Below are 27,972 nucleotides of genomic sequence, written 5' to 3' on the forward strand. Positions count from 1 at the left end.
ATTAAATCCAAATTAAATGTCTTGGCTTACTCTTTTCTGTATTACTCATGTAATTTGTATTTAAGTAATTTCAAGCACTCTAAAACAAACTCCGCATTTCAAATACCTTTCTTTTTAGTAGCTGATTTGGGAGAAAGCTTTTTGGCATCTTTGGTATCTTTCCCAGCAGCTTTTCCTGACAGTGTCTGTGAAGATTTCAGATCTCTCCGTTCTAGCTGCTGATGTTCTTTTTCTTCCTCCATTTCTTTAGACTCTATTTCAGCTGTTACCTTGACACCATAGTCACACATAGTAAAGTACATAGTACCAACACGCTGCAACTACTGTTTTAAATAGCTTATAATTACTGAAAGTAATTGCTAAGACATACACACATAAATAAAACTATTTAAACTAATTAAATTGATTACATTTTAATTATTTATCAAAAGTAAAATTCTACAGCAAACATGCAAGACAGGGAGACAGTGGTTTTAATTCTTGTAGTCTATTACCTGTACTCTAGGAAAAGGTGAGAAATGTTAAGAATTAACACTATGCAAAGCAAGTCTACAGTTACACTGTAAAGGTGTGAAAATTCACTTAGTTTAAAATGATCAAAGAGGAAAAAAAGCAAACTTAGAAACCAACCATTTGAAAACCCACCTAATTTACTTTTACCTATATATAAAAAAGAATGTAACCATAGCTTTTGAAGCTGTGAAAGGTTTGAGCAAACATTGCATTACAGGATAAACTTGTCCCTCTTCTCATGCTTCTATTGAGGGATAAGAGGAGAGTTTATTATAGAAGAAGGTGATATACAGACTCAACAAAGTATTTCTCTCAGTAATGAAAGGAAAGGGTCAGTTATAAATACAGAGGTGCTGATAATACACAGATTCCAACATTTTCCTCATAGAACCACACTCAATAGAAATATCAAGAGTGGAGCAAGAGGCAAGTAATTGAGATACACCGTGTGAAGGCTGTGTGTTTAGGCTGCCCACTGCATGGGAGGGTTTGACTGACTGACCCAGAAATATTTAAGTAAATAAAACATTCCTTACCATGTTTGATAGCACTGTTACCGCTGTTTGCCATGTAGATGTAATAAGATTTTCATCTCTCCTAAAAGAGGTCACTCCATTTTCACAACTCTCATCCTTAGCACTCTTCTGGAGAGTTGCCTTGGGTTTTGACTTCGTAATATTTATTTCTGGTGAAGGCAGTTTCCAAGAAACTAGAGGGATCCTTAAAAATAAAATATAAGGCATAATTCAAACCCTCTTTCTATAAAGAGTGTTAATTTATAACTACATCGGAGAATATGCTAGAAGAATGAGAACACTATTTTCATAATTTGCCATAGCAACAGAAAAAGGATGAACTTTCCTTGTGACCAAAAGTGGTGAAATGTGTGGATGACAAGAAAACTATCTAGTTTAACTACAGAAGCTAAGAAATAACAATAGATGCATAAAACTACGTCAAATGACTGTGTGATCTGCTGATATATTCCACATGGGCTAGAAGCACAGCCTCATTACTCAGATAGTTTCTATATGAACTGTAAGTATTTTTTAAAAAGCAGGTGTCATTATTGACGGCATTTTTGATACTTGAAATTACATGATGCTATCTCTTGCCTTCTAATATGGCATTCAGTTCTATGCATCTTTGTAGGCTGCTCTGATTTATTTTTGTCATCACATAACCCATTTAATTATGTTTATTGTTGCAAATTTTAAACCTGTTAATGTTCCATAATAATATTTAACTTACTTATGTGAAGATTGTGCTGGAAACTGTCAGCAACACAGAGGGAAGTAGGAACCATTTCTATAGCAGATTTCATTCAAAGACAGCTTTTAAAATCTTTTATAATTCAGTGATGTATTAGTGAAAATGGTATAGGTAAACCAGTAAAAAATCATGGATAAATTAAATCTATAATATGATTTAAGACTCATCATTTTACTATAAACCCTAGTTATTTGTTGATATTCATATAATTTATTAATGCATTTCTACCTCCTTGATTTGTTTTGGTCTTCTTTCTGCTCTATGTCAATAATATCTAGCAATGGGATTCTAGTAAAATCTTGACCATCATCTGTTGGTATTTTTCCTTCCATTGCCCTATAATAGTCATGAAGAAGTCTCTTCGTATCTTGGAAACGATCCACTTCAGCCTCAAGAAGGACAGAAAGATTGCAAGTCAAAACAGGACAGAGAAACATTCTATTACATTTTTAAATACATGATAGCAGAAGCAATTCTAAATCCTAAGAGTTTGAGGGAGAGCAACAAACAACCATATTTGTTTGAAAATTTGTAGTATAGTCAATGCATACTTATACTTGCATCTATAATGTCTTCACACCTGTGTTTCTAAGAATTGTTGTTAGAACAGGAAAAATGATCTATAGTAAATAATGTTTGATGCACTGAATTTAATTACAATATTTTTTGATCTGTATGTATTTTATAGTAGCAAGTACACTAGTACCAATAAATTACACTTTTTTTGTTCAAAATAAGTAAAAACCTTAATAGCATAAAAAAAAGGGGCTTACATGATTTTAAAAGACATACAGTTTTTCTGGACCAAAGAAACCAACAGACTCTACGTACCTAGGTGTCTTTTCGTGATCTTTTTTGTGTGAATCATCTTAGAAGAAATCAATATTCAAAAGATAAAAAAGCATTTAACACCTGTCATGTTTTGATTTATTGATACAGTATGGTGTTAGTTTCTAACTGACAAAACAGTACTAAATATTCATGGGAAAATGCACAAAACCACATTCACAAAACAAAGGATGAAACCTTTGTGGTGTAAACCAGCACGTATCCATAAGTTAAGGAGAAAATATGTTCTAGCGTAACATTGTGTACACAGAAAGGTGGGAAGAAATCTGATAAACGGCATTTATACAAATCTATGTGTTTATACAGTAACAGAGCCACCTGGGGATTATATGTAACTTCCCACAGAAAAACCACAGACAAGAGCACTCAATACCAAAGATGCCTATTTTTGGCTGGTTGTCAAACAAAGCCATAACATAACAATACAGTTATTGTATTTTTAGTTCTGTAGTTTTACCATTAATAATTCATGTATTCCGGGGAGTATATACTAAGAAAGTAAAAATTGTTTCCTTTGCATTTTTCTTTTGGAAAACAAAAGCTTATATATGGTTAATACATGTATTTGTAATTTTAAATGGCTATTCTGCATATCCACATAAAAGAGATCAAATTAGATTCATAGTGAATCTCCTCTGCACTGCATCAAATGTAAGCATGAAATTCTGCTAGAAGAGAATTAGGATTGCAAAACTATACATGAATATAAAAGAAGAAAAATAAAAGATTTAAGATTAGCAATACTACTTTAATTACAAGATATATTTTTAAATACTCAGTCACGTAAACATCCTAATTACAGGATGAATGTGGTTCAGTTAGTCAGCAGTAGTTTGCTATTTTGACCTCTCTCTTTAGTTGGTGGCCTTAAGTCTTTATTTAGGGCATTATTTAGAATCTTGGAAAACAGAGTTAATAATTTCCTTAATATCATAACTGACTACTTCACAAACTTTACTTAAATTACCACAACACTCATACAGGATAAGAGTGGTTATCTTGTTTATTAAACATACAAAAATAGAAGAGAGAGAATTTAAGGGCAGGAAGCTCACCCTAAGCTGTTTAGGCCTGATTTTCAGCCAAATTAGCATCACATGGCATGTGTTTAAAGCAGTTCTCATTGGTCTTCTTTAAAGTTGCCAAAACTTTTCCAGAATGCTCACTCAGTTTACAGAAAAGCCTGCCTAGTCCAGCCTAATCTAGTCTATTCCAGTCCAGCCCGAGACCAAATGTTTGCACCTAGAACAGCAGTCACAGGGAAATCTCTGCTTCAGGAGCTGAAGTAATTAATGGTGAGGCTGAATGAAAGGAAAGGCTTCATGCGGGGGAGGGGGGAGCCAACTAGTTGAAGATTATCTATTGAAAACTTTAGTTAGATATGTGAAAGCTGGGTCATATTTGCATGGAATTTCTCAAAAGTAACAAATGATAGCATATTCTCAGAAACATACCTTGCAGGGTTTTTTTTAGTCTGTAGGTAAGATTCGCAGCCACACCAGTGAAGTCACAACTGAAATAATTTTGTGATATGGGAAATACAGGACAACCTTAACAGCAAATGGGTCTACAACAGCAGTGTACTATGTGATTTGTAAATTAAGGGTAGACATAAATATGATCACAGAAGGATAAGCAGCTTTAACAGTTCTGTTCCAAAACTCAGATGATTTACTGGACTGATAAAATTGCAAAAAGTAGAACTATACAACACAGACTGAAAGTCTGGGGGATTGGACAGTAACAATGGTATTTTTATTAACCATTTCTGCCTGCCTAACAGTTAAATGTTTGGAATGCCATCTACTTTTTGTCTTTTAACTCTCTAGATAAATTCAGAAGAGTCATGAACAGTTGCTTATCTAATTCTCAATCCCTCACTTATTTGGAGACAACCATACAAAATTCCTCTGAGGCTTACTGTCCTCCAAATCTAATTCATTGTCCCCTTCCACCGCACTCTATAGTAGATGCATACCTGCATAATTGAAAAGAAATGGTTCATTGCAATACCCCTGTGATCTTGTAACCAGCCATCATTCATGATAGTAGTACGTTCCTGCTCTGCTTCTTCCCTTCTGTTATCACAGATATCCCAGAGACGATTTCTTAGGTCCTAAAATACATAATATGTGTGTGTGTGTGTGCGTATATTTTATATATATATATATATATAATAATCAAATATGAGAAATAACTATGAAAGAAAAAATACCTTTTGTATATTTATTATTTAAAATTATATTTTTTGCCTGTGCATAAGGCATCTTCCCATTTGGGGATTTTTCTTTGTTGTTATATGTTAAAAGCCTGATCACCAAGTCACGTGCTTACAAATAGCTGACAGGAAACAGCTTTACAAATACACCAGCGAGAATAAAAAGATATGACATGAATGTATAGGTTGCTTTCCTCACTTTCCTCAGGCAGAGAAGACCTATCTAAGCTAGACAAAGACATGGAAATATGAATAGTTAAGCTCCCAACTGCACCAACAACTTTCTACTTGAATGGTTTGCTAACTAATACTTTGTAAGAATGATACTCTAAGGGGATGTGTAATAGGAAAAATTCTGAGAAAATTATGTCACAGTTCAAGTATTCTTCCAATTAGCTCTATGCCATTTTTCTTTAATGTTCATTATAACTAAGGGCTCTTCAACTAGTGATTATATCTAATAGCGGCACTATGTGGCTCACTGACAGCACTGAAGACCTACTAAGTATACAACATGCAAGCAAACCCTCTGTTCCCCCCTGTCATCTCTGCATGGAAATAGAGTGACAGACCTCTATGTAATAAGAGGTGACAGGAAAAGAAGAGTGCTGTTAAATACAGTGCTAAGGTAGGCTCAGACAACTTGTCTCTTGGGCTCCAAGCAGTTCTACCCCACCTAACCTGTTTCAGGATAAAAAGAAAAGACTACTAGCCCTGCAATGAGGAGGTTAGGCTTCAAGTGATAACCAACTCCATATTCACAAGTCCTCAGTCTCAGCCTAGTATGTCAGATCTTGTTTCTCTCCCACTGTCCATGGACTTCAGAAGAATCCAGTTGTCCTATGTTGGACAAAAGCCACAGGGAAGCTGAAAAATAAGCAGTCCTTGGGCTACCTAATACATCAGTGACGGCATAGATAGAAGATAGCCAAGGTAAAGACTATCAGACATTCATGGCTGTCCACATCGTAGGATACACACATAAGGATATGCTATCGAGTAAAAAAGATACAAACATACAACATATCTGTTTTGCAGTGGTGGGTTGACCTTGGCTGGCTTCCAGGTGTCCACCAAGCTGCTCTATCACTGCCTCCTCACAGGACAAGGAGAGAAAATATGATGGAAAAGTTGATGGGTCAACATAATGATGGAGAGATCACTCAAGTATTACCATGTTGGGCAAAACAGGCTCAGCTTGGGGAAATTAATTTCATTTGTTGACAGTTAATAACAGAGCAGAATAGTGAGAAACAGCTCCAAACTGCCTTACTGTGCTTAGCCTTACCGCAGTATCTGAGTCTCACTGCAATATGTGGGACTGCCACCTCCTCTTAACTTAATTTGAAATGGACAATGTCAAACATGGATTTCTGTTATGAATGAAAGGCCAAATATTTAAAATTCTAGCTTTCTAAAGAATAGGACAGAGTGATTTCAGTCTTTTTACAATTTCATTTAGCAGAAATTAGGAATATGGGTGATGATTTTTAAGTCCTCTACTTCATTCTATTGAAATAATGCTATAGAAAAGAAGGTCTGATGCTTTTTCCATCTCACTGAATTAATCCATGATTCTACCAATGTTCCCTTCAACTAACAACGTTGCCAGCACTTTTTTCCCATTTGCTGGGAGCATTTCCTGATACAAAGTCAATTAAAAATCATGTCTGTCCTGAACTGGGAATCCTATAAATTCAAAGATAGCTCTGGTTCCTGCCTATGTTAAATCTGGCTCTAAACTTGTAAGGCCCTTACTCTATTTTTGTGAAGAACTCTCAAGACATGTATGACCTAGCAAAGATTACTTGACTCAAAAAAAAATTCAGAGAAATTCTCTGTATTTGCACAGATCAGTTTTAGAAAATATCATATACAATTTATGGAAAAACTAAATGACTGCCAGGATTTGTTAGATTGTGATAGAAATGTCCAAAGTTGTTATTAAAATCTCTGAAAACTATAAAACATAAAGAAAGCATAGAAATATTTATTTTACAATGTGATTATACCACAGTATAATCTAAAAAACCCAGCAAGTCATAGGAAAGATATGGCCAAAACCCAGAGAAATAACAGTGGAGAACACTTTACATACAAGAGAATGTGAAATAGTTTAAGAGTGGTAAAAAAAAAAAACCCAAACATAAATAGTAATATCATTCATGTTCCATCAAGCTTGTACACAATCAAACAACACTTAAGGGTATATTATAACTTGCCATTTACTTACAGTAACTCTTTGGTGTAGTTCTGCTTTTGTTTCCTCATCTTCTCGCAGGTCATCAGCGATTGAATTAAAATCTGATTGCCACTGAGATACAAACTCCTGCTTGGTATCTGGACGCTTCAAATAATCTTGGAATTGTTTTCTGTAAATTATGGTAAAATAAAGATTTTGGTGTTAAAAGACATAAAGAATGTCACAAGAAAAATAGAAAATATTAATGTTAACGTAATAAACCACTATTTCTACTCACCTAACATCTGCTAAGTAATATATCACAGAGTGCTGTTCTTCCCTTAGACATCTAAGTATAGTTTTGATGGTATTCATATATGCTTTTTCTACCATTTCCCAGTAAGGTACTAAAAATCCAGGTATTTCCTGTGAATTTTTTCAAAACATCAAAATCATTTGATATATTCCTTGATAACCCATTTAGCTGTAGCATTAGCAAATATAAGAAAGATTATTTCATGAAATCATATTACTGAATTTTTTTCACTAGGTATTTCTTTTGATTTACAACTGTTTACAGCTGATTATAGACATTGTACCAACATACAGGTTTATCCTGTGCATTTATTTGGAAACAAGTGGCAGTACTCAAAATGAATGCCAAATTCCAGCAGAATACTCCAGCATCTGTGGATATACTCATAAACTGAGTACTTCAGTATCAAAATTCAGTGGTACACAACTGTTCAAGCTGCTAAAAATAGAAGCTGACTGTCTAGTGTTGCAGAAGTGATATTTGACTGACTGTCATGAAATGCAAAATAAAGCTCACGTCCAGAGGAAATGCATCATATGCAAGCTAACTGCAGTCATGAAGGCAAAACTAGGAAATATTAGGAAGGGAATTACAGAACAAAACACAAAGCATCATTATGCACCCTTGAAATCTAAATCTTAAAATACTGCAAGCAGTCCCAGCTCCCCATCTCAAAAAATTTACAGCAGAACTGGAATAGACAGACAGAAGGGCAAGAATTGTGACTGAACATATGAATTGCTCCTCATAAGGAATGTTAAACAGGTTATGACTGTATTGGAGAAGCAAAGCAACACTGAAAAAAATGAAGATTTAATAGATGCCTTTCACATCTTAACTATCTTCAGAAGGTGATTATAGAATTATTATTTATTGTAACTCACAATACAAGAACTAGGGTCATCAAATGTCCCAAGCAAACTACAGGTTTAAAGCAAAGAAACAGAAATACTTTTTCAGAATGAGCTCAATTATTCAGGCTATATCATGGAGATCAGGAAACAAACTGCATCAAAGAAAACACCTAGACATAATAAGGGAAGAAGATTCTATTGTGAGCTACTAAACACAAAGATGCAGATATAAAGTAATCTCAGGAAACCCCTAAATTTCAGATCCTTGGAAACTATGCAGATGTCCTTGGGGAAAACCTGTTAGAAAAAAGTATCCCAGGAGAAAGATCAGTTCATGCTTTCATTCTTACACTCCTTCTATGAGATGCACAACTGGCCCTTGTCAGAGACAGGAAACTGACATGGTAAGTCTATGCTAGTATTTCATAATATTATAAAGCATTCTTATTTTGGCATCCATACTCTATTCTTCATCATCATTGTAAAGAATTTAGAAAAAAAAAGATAAAATTTTAAACTTTCATAATTTTATGTATTTTAGTAGCAACCGTTATTTGTTTGACGTAGTACTAGTTTATTTTTCATTGAAAAATACTACAAAAAGAACATGCAATGGGACAAAAGGTTTAGGTAGAATACGCATTAAAAAATGAGAAAAAAGTATACTTTGATATATAAGACTTTTAATCACAAACTAACATACCTTGGGAAGTGGTTCATCTACATAAATCCATTGATCTGATCCCGGTTCAATTGGTGGTAGTTCCACAGGAATGGGAGGAAGCAGATCTTGCGGTGTAACTGGTAAAAGCTTATCTCCTGGTGGTATTTCTTGAGCAGACCCTTGCATATGAATGTAAAATTAGTACCTTAAAATGTATTCTAAGTATCAATATACAGAATTAGATATCTGTGTATTTGACAAGTTCAAAATAATAGAACAGATTTGTTATTTCATTACTTTGGTGTTGTTCATCAAAAAATACATTGATCAAATCAGTGATGTCAGAGTTATAAAATTGCTTTCCAGTTACGCTTATATTTTGCAGGACTGATACTGTTCCAAAACCATCACTGTGAAAGAAACAGGCAGATAATGAATTAGTATGTATATATATGAAACAAATTCTTTACCAGGTAAACCAAGGCCAGTGGTGTTGATACAATTCTGAGATTCATTATAACTATCATGATTTCAAGGACTCCCTGCTTAATTAAAGAACAGTTGTAAACACTTCCATGCCAGACTTGGGAAAGACTGAATCAAGAAAAACAAACATTTGAGAAGAAACAAACAGATAAATTGAGCTAAATCTGGCCTAATATGGAGAATACACCTTACTCTGAGGAGAAGCTGGGAAGTATGAAAGATGATGCATGGGAAAAAAGAAACAGAAAAGGTCATGTGGTAGAGAACAACCAGTGAAAAACTAACCCTACTATCTTATAGTATAGCAAAAAAATACTGAATGTACGTAGCAGCTTCAGAAAATGATTCAACCCTAGGATCTGTACTGACCTCTGGAAAGATACCAGCATCTCCTCAGTGGCCATAGAAGGATCCTACAACAACTAGGGTTTTAAGTTAACATTAATTAACCGCTCAGAATCATGTGCATGAATTCTGGCCAGTTTTGCTGCAGATTTGAAAATATTCAAAGAAAATAAAGAAGTCTGCATTAACTGACAGTCTTATATTTTTGTTTGGAAGAAGCCTAACATTTAAAGAATAGATGTGTTTTGGTTTACTTTCAGTGTGACAAATATGCATCTGAAAAACACTATCTTGCTGGGTGCTTCAATGGAAAAAACTGTTCTCATTCTCCTGATTTAAGTTTATAAAAAGAACAAAACTGTTGGCCACAAAAATTTGTTAACTACTTCAGCTTCTGCTAAACATTTTGAGAACCTGTCTCTGGATTTATGTTTACCATGTCATTCCTAGAACGCTACTGACATCTGACTAATTAATAGACCTTCTCACACCTCTGTTCTGCTTATATTAACCTAGTAGTGAAGGACATCTGGGAATCTATCAAAATAAACATGAAATCTGACATTATTAACTGGCCACAGGGATTTCTCCATAGGAAGTAAATAGCCCTTACAATACTTCTAAAAGGTAGCTGGACTCTAACCACAAATTTTCAACTACATCTGAATCAATAGGAATTTTGCTGTTGACTCCAGCAGCACTCTGAATTACATACAAGCACATAAAAAAACCAGTTCCAACCAGGTAGTTCTCCAAAAATGCTCCATCCAGTTTTCTGTCAGGTATGGTATTTCCAAGAATTTTTCATGAAGTGGAAACCTTGTGCAGAAGTAGTACTCTAAACTTTTTTACTGTCTGTGCCTTCCAGGTACTTTCCAAGCTAATACTTCTGTTTTGGTTTGGTTTGGTTTTTTGTTTTGGTGGCAGAAGACACATCAAGACTTTCATGTAATAATTATGAAGAAAAAAAACGGTTACTCAGACGTCTACTAACCCTGGTTCACTTGATGCATCTTTTCCCCTGGATACTTCATCATTTTTCCTTCTTAATTTTTAAATTATTCTTCATTTTTGGTCATTAAGAGGAAAAATGGAATAAATATGCACCAAAACACATATCAAAAACACTCTAAGTTATCCATGTTTTTAAGCTGCTGCTGATAATTGAATACATGTTGATAATGCCAAGTTAATCTTTCTTATACCGTTAAGCTATCCCATATCGCGTAGATGCTAGCTGTAATATTTAAACCAGGAAGAAAGGATTTGATTTAGTAACCCTTTACTTCATGGAATTTAAATAAATCCAAATTACATTTTCTTTCAATTATTTTAAAACTTTTTCTTAAATGATCGTTACAGTTATATGAAATTGGTCCACATCCTCTGAAATGGTAAAAACACAACAAAAAGTTCAGAGTTCTAGTGCACTTGTCACTAACTCACACATCCCCAAAGTCTTGCATGGCCAGTGAAAATGTATGTTTCCATATAGTTTTTACATGTCAGTTATTAATTATGAAGAACAAAGTATTTTCTGACTGAACTGTAAAAAGTAAGAACCAGAAAACTTACTTCTATTCTGGGTTTTTGCAATTTCTTCCATTATAATTTCTTCCACTGTTTGGCACACAAGACTTTCTTCTGTCTCTGCGTTTACTTTCACTAGAATATTCTGATGGCCTGAAAACCATTTCTCTAATTTTGGCCACATGTCTAGAAAGCCTGAAAGTCTACAAAAATCATAATAACGTATAAAATTAAAATCTAACTAATGGAAAACAAAAAATTTTCCATGTTATTAATAGAATAATAATCCATCCAAATTAATAAACAAAAGAAAAAGCAAACCATCTAATTTAATCTAGAACAAATCCATGCAACATTTTTTGCAAAATTATACTCCATTCACATCAACCCCTTCATTTTCAACATAGGAAAAATTTCAAAATCCTACTGTTAACTAGTCATATATTCCTTACTCTTTCTTGTCACAAGCTAAACCTACTTTCTTATATCACAACTAAAACAATAATAATCAATATAATAATAGTCTGTAATAGGTAATAGCATCAAACATTTAGAAACAAATCTTGACTTGATTTTGGTCTATGTAAAGTTAAACATCTAATGATTCAATAAAAAATATGAAACTGTTTTTCATAAATGTAAAAGTGGAAGACAGAATTTTAGAAAATCTGTAACTCAAGTGCCTTTCACTCAAGAGGCAGTCACATGTTGTATGACATACCTCAGATATATGTATGCATAGATGCATATAGGTATGCATATGTATACGTATTGTTCATGCAATATATATATCTGAAAAAGAAAATCTCCCTGGAAAAGCAAAACACATGGATTCTTGTTTTCTAGGATTATTTATATTGTGCCAAAAATGAAAGTACTTTTTAAGCTCCACATTAGAGAAACTCCTAAAGAAATGCTTAACATTAGGCATGTCAGTACTACCATATGAGATTCAGATTAATTATATCCCTAAACATCTGTCTGAAGCAATTTTTTTGTGCTTCATATAACATACCTATGTAGTACCTGGTCCCTTGCTAAGTCAATTTTCTCTTCTAGGATATCAGAATCTGAATTTGTATTGTTGTTCTCCTGTTCAGTTTGAGATGATTTTGATTTATCTGCTGTGTGGAAAACAGCATATATAAGCATATATTGAAAAAGACAACTATGCAGGCAGTTATTCGCCCAAAGTAAGGTAATTATTAAAAGAAAAATTTCAGTGTTTCTTGATCTTACATTTCTGCATTTAAAAACTGGGTACCAAACTTCCTTAAAAAAAAGGAAAAGTCAAGAGAAAATCATACAAATATTAAATTAAGCTGGAAAGGACCTGAAGACAGTGTCTTGCTTCTTCCTTTGTTTAAATTCATAGCAAATTATACCAGTAATATTTCCTGAAGGATGCTTTGCAGTCACAGAAATCTCCAGCTGTATAGAGGGAACATTCCTGTAGGCAGACTATTTTAGGCTTATCTATTCTAACAGTTAGAAGGGATTTTCCAAATCTAATTTGAATCTTCCTTGAAGTAACTACTCCTTTCCACAGCAGTGGGTATATATTCCACTGCACTGGAAGTCAAGGTACTCTTTCTCTCCGAGTCTTCTCGAAACTTAAAAAAAAAGACTTTAATTCATTAAGGAATAAGCCATTTTTTATAGATTTATGATTTTTTTTAATTGTTCTTTTGACTCTTTCTATCACCACGATACATCTTATGAAAGAAATTCTGTTTGGATTTCTGAGATTATATTGTATTATCATGTATTATCACATTTTCAAAGTGTTTCTGCAACACAAGGTCTTTAAATTAACAAATATTTCAAGTGTATATACATTTATCTTCACCGCCTTGTCAGCAGAAGCTCTACTGGTTTTGCCTTATCCTCACTCCTACCTACACATAAAAGTTAAACGGTGCTTTAATTAAAGCTATGTGCCATGTAAGTGCTGCAGTGAGAACAATGAAGAGGAACCTCCTTATAATTTGGACAACATGGGTCATATTAATGAAAAGAAGTTTTGCCAAGGTGTGTAAGGGCAACTAAAACTGTGTGGTCTGGAAATGAAACAGCCCTTAAAAAGCCTTTGATGTCTTTGCCTTTGTTTGCTAAAACTGACAATTTCTGATTGTTCACTGATTAAGTGAAGACAAGACAAAGGCAGTAATCAATAGGGAATGAATGCTGGCACTCCCAGGGAATGAATGTTGGCACGCTCCTTTGGTTATAATTTCCTTCATCCCTTTCCAAATGTGTCTCCTGGAGAAAAATACTACTTACACGCAATAATTTGTATTGAGGCATATTTCTGCACCTGTTTTAACTTGTGTTTTTTCCAGCTGCTGTTTTATGTGATACTAACACCAGCCACTCTACTACCTCAGCTCCAGTGAGAATTCAGTACAAACACAAACAAGCATATACACATGCACTTGCACACCTCCCATCTGCCTTTGACTAAAACAAATAAAAGTATTGAAAATAATCTGGAAGCATTCAAGGTGATAATGAACAGTTAATGAAAGTGATACTGTGAGATGCTGAGAAATTGTGCAGTGAGCTATTTTGCCCCAGTAAGTACAACTTACAGCTGTATCTGGTAAATAACGTTTGGGATTAACATGTCACTTATACCTACCAAGTCATATTTTTAGACAGCTAAAGTTAAAAGGGGCCTTACAGATGGAGGAGAAAGCTGTCAAGAAATCTAAATAATTTCTAATTTCTTAACTGTCAGAGGAAAATACAGGTATTTTATAATTTAGTACTTTTAACTAAAATACGCAATTTGATATTACATTGCATAGTACTCACAATTTAGTCATTTCAGTATTATAATAATCTTTACATTCCCTATACATCAGAATCTGCTTGTCATTTTACTTTGTTAAAAGTAGTTAAAAACTTACACTTCAAGTTTGCCACACGTTTCAGTACCACAGTGTCTGAAATATCCAATAGTATAGAAACATCAAATGCAGGTGAGGTAACAGGAAGCTTGCTAGGGACTCTAGGATCTGTAACAAGTGAGAGCTTTCCACAATTTTCATCTTTTGTTTCTGGATCAAGCCCTGTATAGGCTTTTTCAAATAGCTTTGCCTGATCAATTGTCATTGGAAACCCATCCACAATCCACCCCTTCTCTGGTGGTGTTTGGCTAGAAGTAAATGAAGAACCAGAATCATCCAGTGAATTGATAGCATAATAATAACAGGAAAGCTTGCCCTAGCAGTCTTTCATTTTGAACTCAGTGTATTAAATATTCTGATGAATATGACTGATATTATTAAAACTGTAAAGCTGATTTAAAATCAGAAAAATAACATCAGGCCTAACTAAAAGTGAAAAACAAAAGCAAAACAATTGTTGCTATCTTGGTAAATAAAGTTTTCAAAACCACTATACAGACTATAATCAGAGGTGTAATTTCATTATTTTCTCTAACTTTTGTACTGAAGTAAAGAACAGCAAAATCTGTTTCATAACTTTAAAATATTCATAAATTTAAAATATACTAATAGGAGTAATATAACTAAAATGATATTCATGTGGGAACTTAAGTGCTAATTGCATCAGGGTAGTTGAGACAATTTTCTGTCAAACAAGAGTAGACAAAAATAAGTAACCTAACTGCTGAAGTATGAATGCTTGGATTATGCATTTCACAAAATCTAAAAGAAAAAATAGTAGCACATGCTGAATAGCTTCCAACTAATAGAAACATTAGTAATATTTAATGACTATGTTATAGTCATGTGTATATTTTTACTTACCTTCAGTAGTATACAATAATGTTTCCATAGTTTAGGGCTAGACTTTACTGCTAGCATTCTACTGCTTACATAAAATGAGCATTAACTAACTTCAATAATTAGCTCCACCTTTCAGGTAGAAGAGTCCAATGTTCAAAAAATACCTTAATAAAGAGAGTTGGCTGAATCTTGACTACAGGATAGATAATAACATTCTAAATAACTGAGGAAAAAAGCTATACAATTTCATACTTAATGGCTTCCAATAGGATGTCAATTAGTAATTCATCGGGAATACTTTTTCCTTTCTTCAACAAATTCTGTGATGCGGCACCAAGCTGGGCACGTACAGATAGCTGTGGAAGAGTGCAGTGTAAGACTAATATGCTTAAAATGTTCACAACATTCACTGTTAGAAAGATTATGATTCTACTTCATATATTATATTTATTTATTTAAATTTAATGTTTATTGTCTTATTTATATTTGAAATTTATTGTTATCTATTAAGGAAAAATATTTTTAACTGATGTAAAAAAGGCTTTACTTAATTGAAATCTCCAACTAATTTCCATCATTACACTCATGAAAATGCCAGACAGAAACGAGGTTGAGAAACAAAGGATATGAAGGCCAAGAAATAAAAAATAAAGTGTTCTGGTTCTAAAATTAATCTGATTTTCACTACCATAAATCCACTAACAGTTTTCTATGGCAGCATTTAACTCCGTTAGTTCTACAGCGTTTCTTCTATACCTTAGTTTTCAAAGTATTTTCCAGTGAGCAACGAAGTCAAAGAGAACATTGTAGAATTAAGTATTTTTGAACATAAAGAAAATAAACCTTGTCATAAGATGAATGATCTTGGCAGCAGGAAGATCAGGAATGTTTTTGCTAACTCAGAAATGACAGAATGTATCATGCCTTACATAAATGTGAGGTTTAACATGAAGATATAGAACTTTAACAATAAGTACACCTCTAACCAGCAAACACTGGAACAGATTTTCATAATAAACTCTTCTCATATTTCACACAGAAAATGCTTGCAGTGAGGTGAATAAATTAATTCAGAATGATGAAAGCGTGTCAACATGTAATTTAACCAATGAATCTTTATAAAGTAGAAGCTAAAATTGGATTACAAACCTTGGATAAACCATCCTGACTGTTATCTGATGTAAATTCTTGCCCAGATGGATCCTTTTTGGGAGGACAATTGCCTAAAATAGGTATAATATGAAGTTTGATAATTCTATTACTATAATATCTTTTACTATAGATAAGTAATGAAAGTATACACTTCATTATTGTTCTTTAAACAAATCAATACAGGATCTAGAAGTGTTAGAAGCATAGGAACATTGATTAATTTAGGTTGGAAGCAGCTTCTGGAAGTCACCTAGTTCAAGTTCAACCTTCTGTTCAAAGAGGCATGAGTTAAAGGTCAGCCTAGGTTGCCCAGTTTTTTACCCACTGTGATCTTGAAAACCTCCAAGGATGGAAACTGCACTGTGTCTCCAGGAAATATGCTTCAATTCTTGACAGTTCTCATGGGGAAAGGGCCTTATCTTATGTCTAGTCAGAAGAGCAAAATGAAGGGCCTTTACAGGTATCTCCACAGCAAAAGGAAGGCTAGGAAAAATGTGGGCATGCTGAAAGAGACATGCAAAAGACTGAGGTATCCTGAGACTAGCAGAGAAGTCCGCAGCAAGAAAAATTCACCCTTGCTGGAGGAAACACAGTTTAAGGAACATTTAAATAAACTGGCAGTACACAAGTCCATGGGACCTGATGGCATATACCCACACATGCTGAGGGAACGGGATGATGTTATTGCTAAGCCACTCTCAATGATCTTTGAAAGGTCCTGGTGACTGGGAGAGATTCCTAGGACTAGAAGAATGCAACTGCCACTCCTCTTTTCAAGGAAAGCAAGAAGCAGGAACTGGGGACATACAAGCCCAAGCCAGTCAGCCTCACCTCGGTCCCTAGGAACTGAGGGAGGAAGTATGCATGGAAATCATTTCCAAGTACACTAAGGGCAAGAAGACCACTGGGAGTTGAAAGGATGGATTTGTGAAGGGGAAATCATGCCTGACTAACCTGACAACCTTCTACAATGAGGTGGCAGCCTCAGTGGTTGACAGACAATCAGCACGTGCTGCTTGCTTTGACTTCTGACACTGTCTTCCTTAACATCCTCATAGACAAACGGATGAAGTACGGACTAGGTAAGTGGACGGAGAGTTGGACTGAAAACTGGCAGAACTGACAGGCTCAGGGGGTTGTCATCAGCAATGTGAAGAGAGGCAGAAGGTCAGTGGTCAGTGCTGCACCCCAGGTGCTGAACCTGACACCAATATTGTTTAAGATCTTCATTAATGACCTGCATGGTGAGACAGAGTGCATCTGCAGACAGTACAAAACCGGGAGGAGCGGTTGACCATCCAGGTGGTTGTGCTGCCCTTCAGAGGGACCTTGATGGGCTGGAGAAAAGGGCCAACAGGAGTCTCACAAAGTTCACCACAGGGAAATGCAAAGTCCTGCACCTGGTGAGAGAAAACCCTATGCCTTCAGCACCAGCTGGGGGCCTTGAAAGCAGCTTTGCAGAGAAGGGCCTGGAGGCCCTAGAGGAGAGGCCCAAGCTGACCGTGAGTTAGCAATGGGCCCTTGCAGCAAAGGCGGCCAACAGCGTCCTGGACCATATTAAGATACGGCACTGGTGAGACCCTATCTGGAGTGCTGTGTCCACTTCGGAACTCCCCAGTGCCAGAAAGACATGCATATACTGGACGAGGCCCTGACAAATACTAAGGTCTGGGAATACGTGACACACAAGGAGAGGCTGAGTGCTGGGACTGTTCAGTCTGAAAAAGAGAAGGCCTGAATCTTATCAGTATATAGAAATATCTGGGGGTGGGGACAGGAGTAAAGAAAACAGAGACAGGCTCTTCTTAGCCAAGTAAAACAACAAACAGCAACAGACTTGAACTGAAACACAGGAAATTCCATTTAAATATAAAAATATTAATTGTAACAGTTACAGAATATTGGAACATGTTGCTCAGTGCAGTTGTGGAGTGTCCATCCTTGGAGATGTTCAGCATCAAACTGAATATAGCTCTGAACAGCCTGCTGTAGTGTCCCTGCTTTGAAGAGGAGGGCTGAACTAGATGATCTTCCTTCCACCCTCATCCATTCTGTGACTTTGAGTTTAGGTGGCTACCCGCATTGTCAGTTCCCTTCTTGGTAAAATCTGTTGTAAAGAAAAGTGAGGGAAGGTGAGGGCTTGCCCTTCCTTCCTTTTGGAAACTGCTTTGAAGCTGAAGCTCTCATCCTAGACCCTGCCTGTGGTACATTACAGCTGTGTAGCAGCCATGTCTGCACCCTATATACTATCTCCTTAATTTTAACCCTGATCCACACCTTATGACTTGAGTACCCAGCTTGACATCAGACTTACTTCACTGTCAGAATTGCATAGTTGTCACCAGACTGAGGCCCATGCTGATCAATGCCTCTGGACCTGACAGTGGCCCTGACTTCAGTCGGTATCCTGACTCTTTGTGAATATTGGCGCTTCCTGCTTTGCTATTGCCCTTGTCACCTAACCCACCTTCCTCCATGGAGCAGCCTGCACTTGCTACTCCCAAGCACTAAGAAAGTATGGAATCAGGAAATCCATTACAGAAACTACTGTGAAAACTCAGATGTCATGGATATTACCTCAAACGTACAAGAGAAAGGGGAATTGCCATTTAAATCAAATAAGATAAGAATGAAAATTAAATTTTATAACTATACATAGCCATACATGTAAATAAAATATATACACACCTTTAGTTCCATTGATAGCTGTTTGTGTCTGGAGGTTTTTTAGAACTTTCTCTGGTAATTTTGGTAAGTTCTTCTGGACCTTGTATCAATCATGAAAAGAAATGTATTAGAAAAGCATATACGTATTACAGGAAAAACAAGTCAATTCTAGCTGGTTCTTGGTCTTGTAAGTCAAAATTTAGGATTAAGTTTGAAATCTAGTAAAAACCGTTGAAACATGCTTTCTTTCTTATATATTTCATTCTCATATCCCTGTGGGAGCCAAACCCAAAATGAACAAAAATACTTACCTCATCTTGTTCCCCAGAACTCTCTGCTTCTTGTGGAATCCCACTGTGTGCACTTTTCATTTCATTCTTCAGAAAAGCCTGGATGGCCTCCTGAACCAGATTATCAACAGAAAGTACCTGAATATTGCAAACTAATATACAAAAAAAAAATCAGTTCAGTTTACAGTTTCAGTTGAGCATACATACAGAGAGACTATTACTGACAATTGGATTATTTCATTTGGGCTTTTGATGTAAGCTATTTCCACTGTCTCTTCTCTGTAACCACTGCACAGCATGTATCTACAATCACATAGAGATCTCACTAGACTTTTCCATTAACAAACATCCCCAAACTCTCAATGCAGAATACTAAATTAACACTAAATTCAAGTTCAGGTGCTGTTAATCTCATTTTGGAGATAATGAATGAATGACTTCCAGCCAACTCTTGCAAAACAGAGATGCAGCTGACATTCAAAGATTAGTAATGCAAGGATTTGCCCAAACAATTTTCATTTTAGAGTGGGATTTTAACACAAATAAACATTTCTAAGAATTTTAGGGGGAAAAATATCTCTACCTTTTTCAATAAACTTTAAACAGGTAGTTTTTCCACTAAAAGGTTTTCCCAAAATACATCCTTTGACAGGAAATGGAGGAAATACTGGAGGTGAAGAATTGGGTTTTAGAGGATAGAAAATCTCCATCAGTCTATGAAGCACATGACCCAATATGTTGTTATTAAGTGGAGGTTTGTTTTCACTGTTCTCTTCAGTTGGGCACCATTCCCCTGTCATACTCTGTATAAATGACAAATTACCAAATAATTTGTCAATATGCCTTGTCTTTCAACTTTCTAGTTACATGTTTTTTATACAGAAACACAATACGCACAATAACCACACCCGAATAGTACTAAATATTAAAATATTTTTAGAATAGACCCTTGTTAAAAGCTATAATTATGTCATAATCATTAAGTATTTATTGATATTCACTAATACCTAGTTGACAGAGACAAGTACTCCTTCAACAATTTTCATAGATTCCTAGACAATTTTTAATTCCATAAACATTAAAAATCATTTTACCAATACCACAGTATGAATCAGTAGCAGATTTTTGGAATAGAAGCCCAATATCCTAATATTCAGCACTGCAAAACCTGTGCAATATTATTGCTTAGTATCACACATAAATCTTTGAAATCTTTGTCCATAAAAATTTTCAAATATATATACTTGCCTTACACACTTGAACATATATATATGTTCCTCAAATAGAGAGAAAAAAAACCCAAAACAACAACCTGAAACAAACAAACCACCATATAATTCAAACAATTTTAAGGGAAGAAAATACTGAGTAGAAACTTCCAGTTCATCTACTCTGAGGCCAATATAAATTTGTCAGAGGTGAGTTACCAGCATATGGCTTAATAGGATTTTGCTGGTAAAGATACTCTTGCTGACAACCACATTGGAAGAAAAATGAGAATGGAAGGATCTAGTGAAAAGAATTAGACACAGACTTCTGCTTTTGCCACTCTAATATATACTCTATCAGTACTGGATCTTAGAACACTAGGAAAAGTCCTGGTCTGCAGTTTATGCTATGAGAAGCTAAAAGAGAATATTTTAGTATTCAGGATAATACTAGATCTTTATTAATTATTATTTGGTTGCAGGCCACTAAACAGCTGTTTGGAAGATATGTGGACTAATAATATTCCCAATTAGATTCTAGCTTGTCACCTCATTTGGGGTGCACAATAAACGGCTGACAGGCAAAGTCAAATGTTTCAGCAAAAGAAATTCCAACTAGGGAAAAAAATGAAAAAAAAAATTCACAACAGGAGTGGTTAAGCACCGGAATAGGTTGCACAGAATGGAATCTCTATCTTTGGAAAAACTTGAAAGTTCACTAGACAAGGTGCTGAGCAATCTTATCTGACTCAGAAGTTGGTCCTGCTTTGAGCACAGAGGTTGAACTAAAGACCTCCACACCCCTTTTAACTTAAACAGCCGTACCATTCTATAAAGTCAATATTTAAACACCATCAACAGAAGCAACCAAAGTTCTGCTGAAAGATATTGTTTTGAATTCATGTTCCAAGTAGAATATGCAACCTTTTCCTAAACTTACTATCACAAATGACATATTGCCACAGCATACATTCTATTAACAGAACTTGATCAGTGTTGACTTTGAACATATGTGCATTAGACAGACTAACACAAGGTAACTTATTATCACTCTAAATGAAAATATCACCTATTTCTAATCAGTAAAAACAACCAAAAAAGTATTGTGAGTTGCACAATATCCCCACCCTAATCCATCTCAGAAAACATACTTCTTAATATGTAATTGAAAAGACATGTTTAAAAAAAACAAATCTTTGTCCTATCTGAACCATTCTTCCTTAAACATACAAGCAGAGCTAGATCAGTTGTTTTAAATTCCATGAGACCTGTAGGAAAAATTAATTCCCAATGGGCTCCCCATTTGAAGTACTCACCTCTCAGATTTCTTGCCCTTTTAACCAGAAGATTGCTTGACTGTACCTGTCTTGAGCTAAAGTAGCTTACCTGTCAGAAACAAGTTTTCAGGTATCCAGCTGAGAGTCCTATAATTTCTGGTCAAATCTTGATCAAAACTGGATCAAAACCAAAAGTGGTGCCTACTGTTATGCTTGTTTTGGGTGACTCCATCAATTTATTACGTGGTTAGCCACAACTGACAATGTGGTAGTTTTCAAATATTTTCAAGCTCAAACTAATGTGGAATGTACAACAGACTGATAGCACTGTATTTTGTTCTTGTATTTTGTCAGATATATCTGACAACTTTTAGTCAGTTTTCCTAATGTAAATTTAGTTTTCCTGAGAGATGCAAATCGCCTGTGCTGGGCTTTTTCTCAAAGGTTAAGAAAGTCAGCATAAAATTGGCAAGAATCCCCTGCCAACATACTTTTATCTAGAAGCAATACTTTGAAGGTATTCGCTGTTCACTTAGGTTCTTAGAAGACTTAAGTATGAATTGGTGCCAACAATTTTTACATATGTCATATGATAACAAATTTTGATGAGTACTGATTCAGAAAGGCATAAGACTAACAACACCTTGGAAAAAAATGATTATGTGAATGTCTTTGAAACTGACTGGTAGCAAAAAAAAGGCTTTAAATGTGTCATTAAATGTTTGCAACCTTCAGTGCCCTTACATCTAGAGAAAAGACTACTGAGACTCTGTAATGTAAACAGTATGACTGAAACAATTTTTCATTAGTGCTTCCCACTAACTGTCGCCTGCCTGTCTGTCCTGTACATCCTTCCTGTTGGTCTTGCATGTGCACCTTTTGTTCACCTAAACAAAGTGATCATGAAATTCATTACATGACTTGATATGGTCTGAACAAGGACCTTATAAATAGATAAACCAGAAAAATGTGTTAAGATTGAATCCAAAGTAAAATGAACTGTCAGGCATTAATCACAAAAACTTGTAACAAACGTTTCTACTCACTGAAAACCAAAATGTACCAATTGGTTCAGGATGTGGATAAAAGCACATACGTATTGTTATCATTTCCCAACAACTTTGCGTGATTTTGCCATACTCTAGTTAAACAGATTATTTGCAAAGAATAAATATGTAGCAGGATATTTTTTTTCATGAGAAAAAATATCATTAATGAAATTTGCAAAAAATTTTACAATACATTTTAGCAGGGAAATATTCTTCCTTCGTCTTTCACTTGTGAGATTACATTAATGTAAAGAAGAAAAGCTTTAAAGGTACCTTGAAAAATAGTTACTTATATTCTAACAGAAGGTTAAGAAAAGTCAGCCATTTTTAATGATTTTCACAAACATTACCATCTTAAAATAAACGGATCACTCAAATCTTGTTAGAAAGATTTCAGTCAAAATTGCTGACATCAAGACTATCAGGTTTCGTAACACATACAGTATTTCTTTTTACTTGCTTTTGCTGGCTACCTTCTGTCGCATTTTCAAATGCTGTAGCATTAGCTTTCAAATTCCTATTAGCTAAAAAGTAATTGCACTGCAATTAACAATTTGATCTTACACACTCAAGAGAGAAATATAATCAATGTTATATACAAGAATGAAATTATAACAGTTTTAAAATTGCACCATGCAATTTAAAATTTCCAGTGCGACTAACATAAAATGTAGCCATACATTTCATACAGAACAGCGAACAATGAAAAGACAATCCATGTCAAAATCTGGTATCAGAAACTAGTAAAAGAACAAAATGAAACATCAAAATAAAATGTTTATGATTATGAAAATCAAGGTGTATTATCTTTTATTATATCTTATGGGTATGATGTACCTTGTATTCACCATAATCTTTTTCATCTAACAGATTCACTTTATTCAACTCAACAAGTTGTTCTGGGCTCAGTTCATTTGGCAAAGGTTGAACAGAGGCTTGCTCATATATTGGTTTTCCATGAAAAAAAAATTCCTTCCAATCAAACATCAGTTTCAATGGAATTCTGCTGCAGAAGAAAAATAAAAAGAAAAAAAAAAAGAAAATGAGCTCCACATCAAAAATTAAAGGGGTTAGATATTTGAGAATAATGGACCCAAATTTACAATAATCACAATCATGAAACAAGCAATGTTAAACTAGATATAGTTTATAATGCTTTCTATAATTATTACAGCTTTTAAAGTGTTTGGTTACTTATATGACAGCCATAGACACTTGTAGGCTTCAGTATTTTCACAAATGTGTCATCACAAAGCATTTGGCTGGCAGAGCTGTGTTGTAACAGTTTTGCTACAGCTATTTTTTCCCGGCTCCAAAATACTCTTCTCTTTCGTGGGGTAGAGCCTTTTCTCACCAAAAATCTACAGAATTTTTTCCTTGAAACCAAAACTAATTTATAATTATATGAGTAATTAAACTCTTATATTCTTTTAGAAAGGGAAAACATTCATATGAAACAACAAGATAAGCTGCATATAGTAACAAGCTAAACACAAACAGGGCGCTGACATATGTGACATTAGAATTCTAGGGCTGCTAAATAACCAATATAAATAACAGCTTAAATTTAACAAATGGTCAAAATGAAAGTTTCTACTACTTCTTAAGATTACATCAATTGGGACTTTCTTCTTTTTAGTAATGATTATAGATATTTGAGTGTTATAGCTTTAAATAAACTCTGCATGTGCTGTTCAAAAATGACAGAATACCTATTGTATGCATCCTGCACAATGAAGTGCATGGAAGGACAGACAAATCATACCTATAGTGGCAGTAAATGCAGATACAACCTTGATATTCATACATTGGAAAAATATTTCAAATATCTGTAACATATGGTACACTACTCAGTACAAGCAAATGTGACACTAGCTTACACTATAACCATGACTCTGTCAGACAAGGACATCATCAAATCATCACTAAACTGCGCCAAGACTTCCCATTTTATCATGTACTTACTGGACCTAAATTTATATAATTTCCATAAAATACAATTGCACAATTACCCTAAAAGGCAATTAAGATTTTGGCATGCTTTGCATGCTATAAGCTCTACCTCATAGTCTAATGAAAGAACAACAGCAACAACATCCCACTCTGTGGTTTTGGAAACACTCCCACAGCACAGGCACTTGGAGGTTACTGCCTTTTCAGGACCTTCTCAGGTACTGTGTAACTATGGCACATCAGAAAAGGGTAACATGGCCTGTAAGACTTGGAAGATTTTGGATTGAGTTGCTCAGTACTCTTAGGACCATCCAGGAAGGCTGGTATATCTTAGGAAATTCGTTATGCTTATATTACACTAAGGACGCATTGAGCTAGTGGAGCTACCTAGAATGAGGTGAGCACCACCCAGTTTTTAACTTTTAAACTAAGGAATCTGTTCATAAAAAGGGAAATCAGTAGTTCCACAAGCTGTAGAACCACTGGATCTTGGTCTTCTAAGGATTCAAATCAGCTGAGTTTTCAAGAAATTATATTAAGTCTTTAGGCTTTAGTTCACCCTGTATTACATATCAGTGAATCCTCACACAAAAGTAGTATCATCATTTTTCCACACAAGCTACTTGGAGCAGTCATGTAAGGTATCTGAGAATCTACTAAGATCTTACCGTGCTTAAACCAGTCTGAATAACAAAGCCTAACAGTTACCTAACAGCTGTTATTTTTGCCTAACAGCTACCACACTTACTTGTTTGTCAGTAGATTATACTCTGCTACTTTTGTTGACAGGTCAACAATTTGGTCAATCACTTCCCAACATACAGAATAATGCTTTTTATAACGTGCCTGAGCTCTTTCAATGGCAATTTTCTCATGACGTTCTCGTTCTTTGATAATTTGTTCTTCAAAATCAATTTTTTCTTGTTTTGCCAGAGCCTAGAATTTTTTTTCAAAGAGTAAATTTGAGAATCTGAGATTGCAAAGATAATGAAAGTGCAGAAGTGCACAGTTCTGGAAACAAAAATGAACTTCTTCATTTAAGTCAAGTAATGAAAACAGCTAGATTCTCTCCAGATCTGGATAGCCAGCAAGCAGATTAACACATAACAAATCTAAAAACTTGTATTCATTCTATTAGTTCTAGTTTGTTAGCTTTATACCTACTAAAATACAATTAAATAAAGGAGAAATATATTACTTCTTTCATGACAAACAGTTTAAGAACATATCCAGGGCTTAGGAGGCAGGGAAATATGAAATGATGTTCTCTTCCTAAGGAACAACTATGCAGATGCATTGGTAAAGGCTTAGTTCCACTGATACCCACAACTGAATGCACATTTAGAATATGACAAGTAATTTAACTTAAAAGATTCTGATCTGCAAATAATTAGATATTATTGATGCTTTTCAATCTTTGAGAAAGATTTCTGGTCATGGCAGAAAATTATCAGTAGCACCTGTGATGATGTTCCTTTTGGCCAAAAGCCTACGTAAAGAGATATTGTAACCAATAGGTATAGCTGCTGATTACATAGGACTCTAGCTGTGTTGGGAGGATTCGGAGCTGATGAATGTTTTTGGTAGGAGAAAAAGAAGTTTTCTATCATCATGTTATGGCCCACTATGAGTGTAGCACTTGGCCATTTACCACAAGATTATAAATCCTTTTAATTTATTAATCAGCTCCAAGGTAGAAATTAGCACTCATGAGTGAAACTTCTCCAACCTCTGTCAAAAATGGGTGTTAAAGAGATTACGTTTAAAGGAAATGAAAAACATGATTATTGAAATAAGATCTTATGTCATTCTCTTTTGCCATTTTGCCTCTGCAAGATTGTGCCTTTATTAAACTCAGCATACAGAGATGTTTTCCTAAAAAGTTGAAATTACTTGGAAGAAAAGATCAAAATTGGACTTTAGAGTTGCTCAGTTTTATCCATTATTAATTTAGCTGTAACTCTGAATATAGATAAAAGAATATATTAATGGTTAAATCACCCTGTCCCTATAAAAGTCCTGAATTCTAACAGTTGACAACACAAATTCCATTTTATAACAGGAAGGTATTGTAACAGTCCTGCAGCAATTCAGGGAGCTAATAAGCTTTTACCGCTTCTCTATCAAGAGCTTCCTGGAACTCTTTCAGTCGTCTTTCTTCATACTGTTTTTCCCTGAAAATCCTATTTTGTCGTAACACCTCTTTTTCATGTCGAACATGCATGAGTTGAACAGCAATTCTCCGCTCCTGCTGAGACTGTCTCATCAGCCTGTAGATAAGTTTCTCCTCCCGGTAAGCCCTCTAAAAGATAAAAAATAATAGTAATAAGCACAGTTTATAAATTATTCCATAGACAACTCATCAGTGTTTCATATGAGAAATATGAATGCAGCCATATAACAACATTTACCTGCTCATTTGATGCATAGATCTGAAACAACAAATATACCTATTTATTACTATTTTCCTAAACTGTGTAAGAATTGTAGAACTATAGAAGTGAATTCTTAATATGTCTTAACTGATATATTCAGTAAAAATACATTTGTTCAGATTAACTCAATTTTAACTTGGATACTTCCTGTGTGCAAAGAAACTGCAGGATATTTCAGATAATTTCTTCTGTATGTAAAGATATACTCTTTCCTTAAAACATTATCTCTGCTCTTCACCAGTCCCCACTCTCAGCCATACTCTGCTGGATCCTTGATTAGTTTATTCTTCTACAGGTCTGAAATTTTTCCTTCTTTCTTGGGATTTGGATAATTACCTCCTCCATTCTCCTCCATTCAGGAGACCAGGTATATGCACAAGCATTCAGAACAGAGGAAAATACAAGACTTCAAGGTAACAGATTCAGTGTTCTCACTGGGACATGAATAGAATTCCCTATCTGGTACTATAATAAAATAATTCTGAACCATTGCTTGAAGCATGATCGGTGTGCACAGACACTTTGAAGGCTGTGAATTGTTACTTTTCAAAGCACTTGTCAAAACATAATAGTATCTTCTCACTACCACACTTCTCTAGATTGTTCTTGGTATCTAAACTAATGCTTACCTGACCTGAAGTTTTTCTCCACTACTTTCAAAGTCCAGAACTACTTCTGAGTTCTAAGCAAAAGCACCAGCTCGCTCTCAAGTCCCATTGCCAAATACTGCTCATAAAGCAGAACTTTAGAAGAAATTTCTGATCCCCTGGACATTTATTTCAGATGCAGCAAAACTGCTATGAAATGTATTAAAATTTAAGGACCTAAACTGGGAACCAATCTGAAGATTTTTTTCCCCAAGAACAGAGGAATGGGTAAAGCCAGTTAGTAGTAGTATGAAAACCACACTAAACAGAAGTGATACTTCATTTTTCTTTTAATCTGGTTTATTTTTCA

At 34.9% G+C, this 27,972-nt stretch overlaps 1 protein-coding gene across 1 annotated transcript in view; it reads right to left on the reverse strand.

The window, feature by feature from the left end:
• The window catches only part of SPEF2 (sperm flagellar 2), an 85,458-nt gene that overhangs the window by 38,391 nt on the left and 19,095 nt on the right, over positions 1–27,972 (reverse strand). The window contains exons 8-25 of the mRNA XM_040580827.1: positions 26,694–26,882; positions 25,329–25,516; positions 23,465–23,633; positions 19,677–19,896; positions 19,115–19,245; positions 18,825–18,903; positions 16,134–16,207; positions 15,237–15,340; positions 14,142–14,389; positions 12,245–12,353; positions 11,272–11,432; positions 8,908–9,062; positions 7,333–7,460; positions 7,086–7,224; positions 4,613–4,750; positions 2,014–2,174; positions 1,050–1,233; positions 107–269 (exon numbers count right to left, since the gene is read on the reverse strand). Of these exons, the coding sequence (XP_040436761.1) occupies positions 107–269; positions 1,050–1,233; positions 2,014–2,174; positions 4,613–4,750; positions 7,086–7,224; positions 7,333–7,460; positions 8,908–9,062; positions 11,272–11,432; positions 12,245–12,353; positions 14,142–14,389; positions 15,237–15,340; positions 16,134–16,207; positions 18,825–18,903; positions 19,115–19,245; positions 19,677–19,896; positions 23,465–23,633; positions 25,329–25,516; positions 26,694–26,882 (2,740 nt within the window). The remainder of the gene's footprint in view (positions 1–106; positions 270–1,049; positions 1,234–2,013; positions 2,175–4,612; positions 4,751–7,085; positions 7,225–7,332; positions 7,461–8,907; positions 9,063–11,271; positions 11,433–12,244; positions 12,354–14,141; positions 14,390–15,236; positions 15,341–16,133; positions 16,208–18,824; positions 18,904–19,114; positions 19,246–19,676; positions 19,897–23,464; positions 23,634–25,328; positions 25,517–26,693; positions 26,883–27,972) is intronic.

This window comes from Falco naumanni, chromosome Z (assembly GCF_017639655.2).
Source record: "Falco naumanni isolate bFalNau1 chromosome Z, bFalNau1.pat, whole genome shotgun sequence".
Taxonomy (NCBI): domain Eukaryota; kingdom Metazoa; phylum Chordata; class Aves; order Falconiformes; family Falconidae; genus Falco; species Falco naumanni.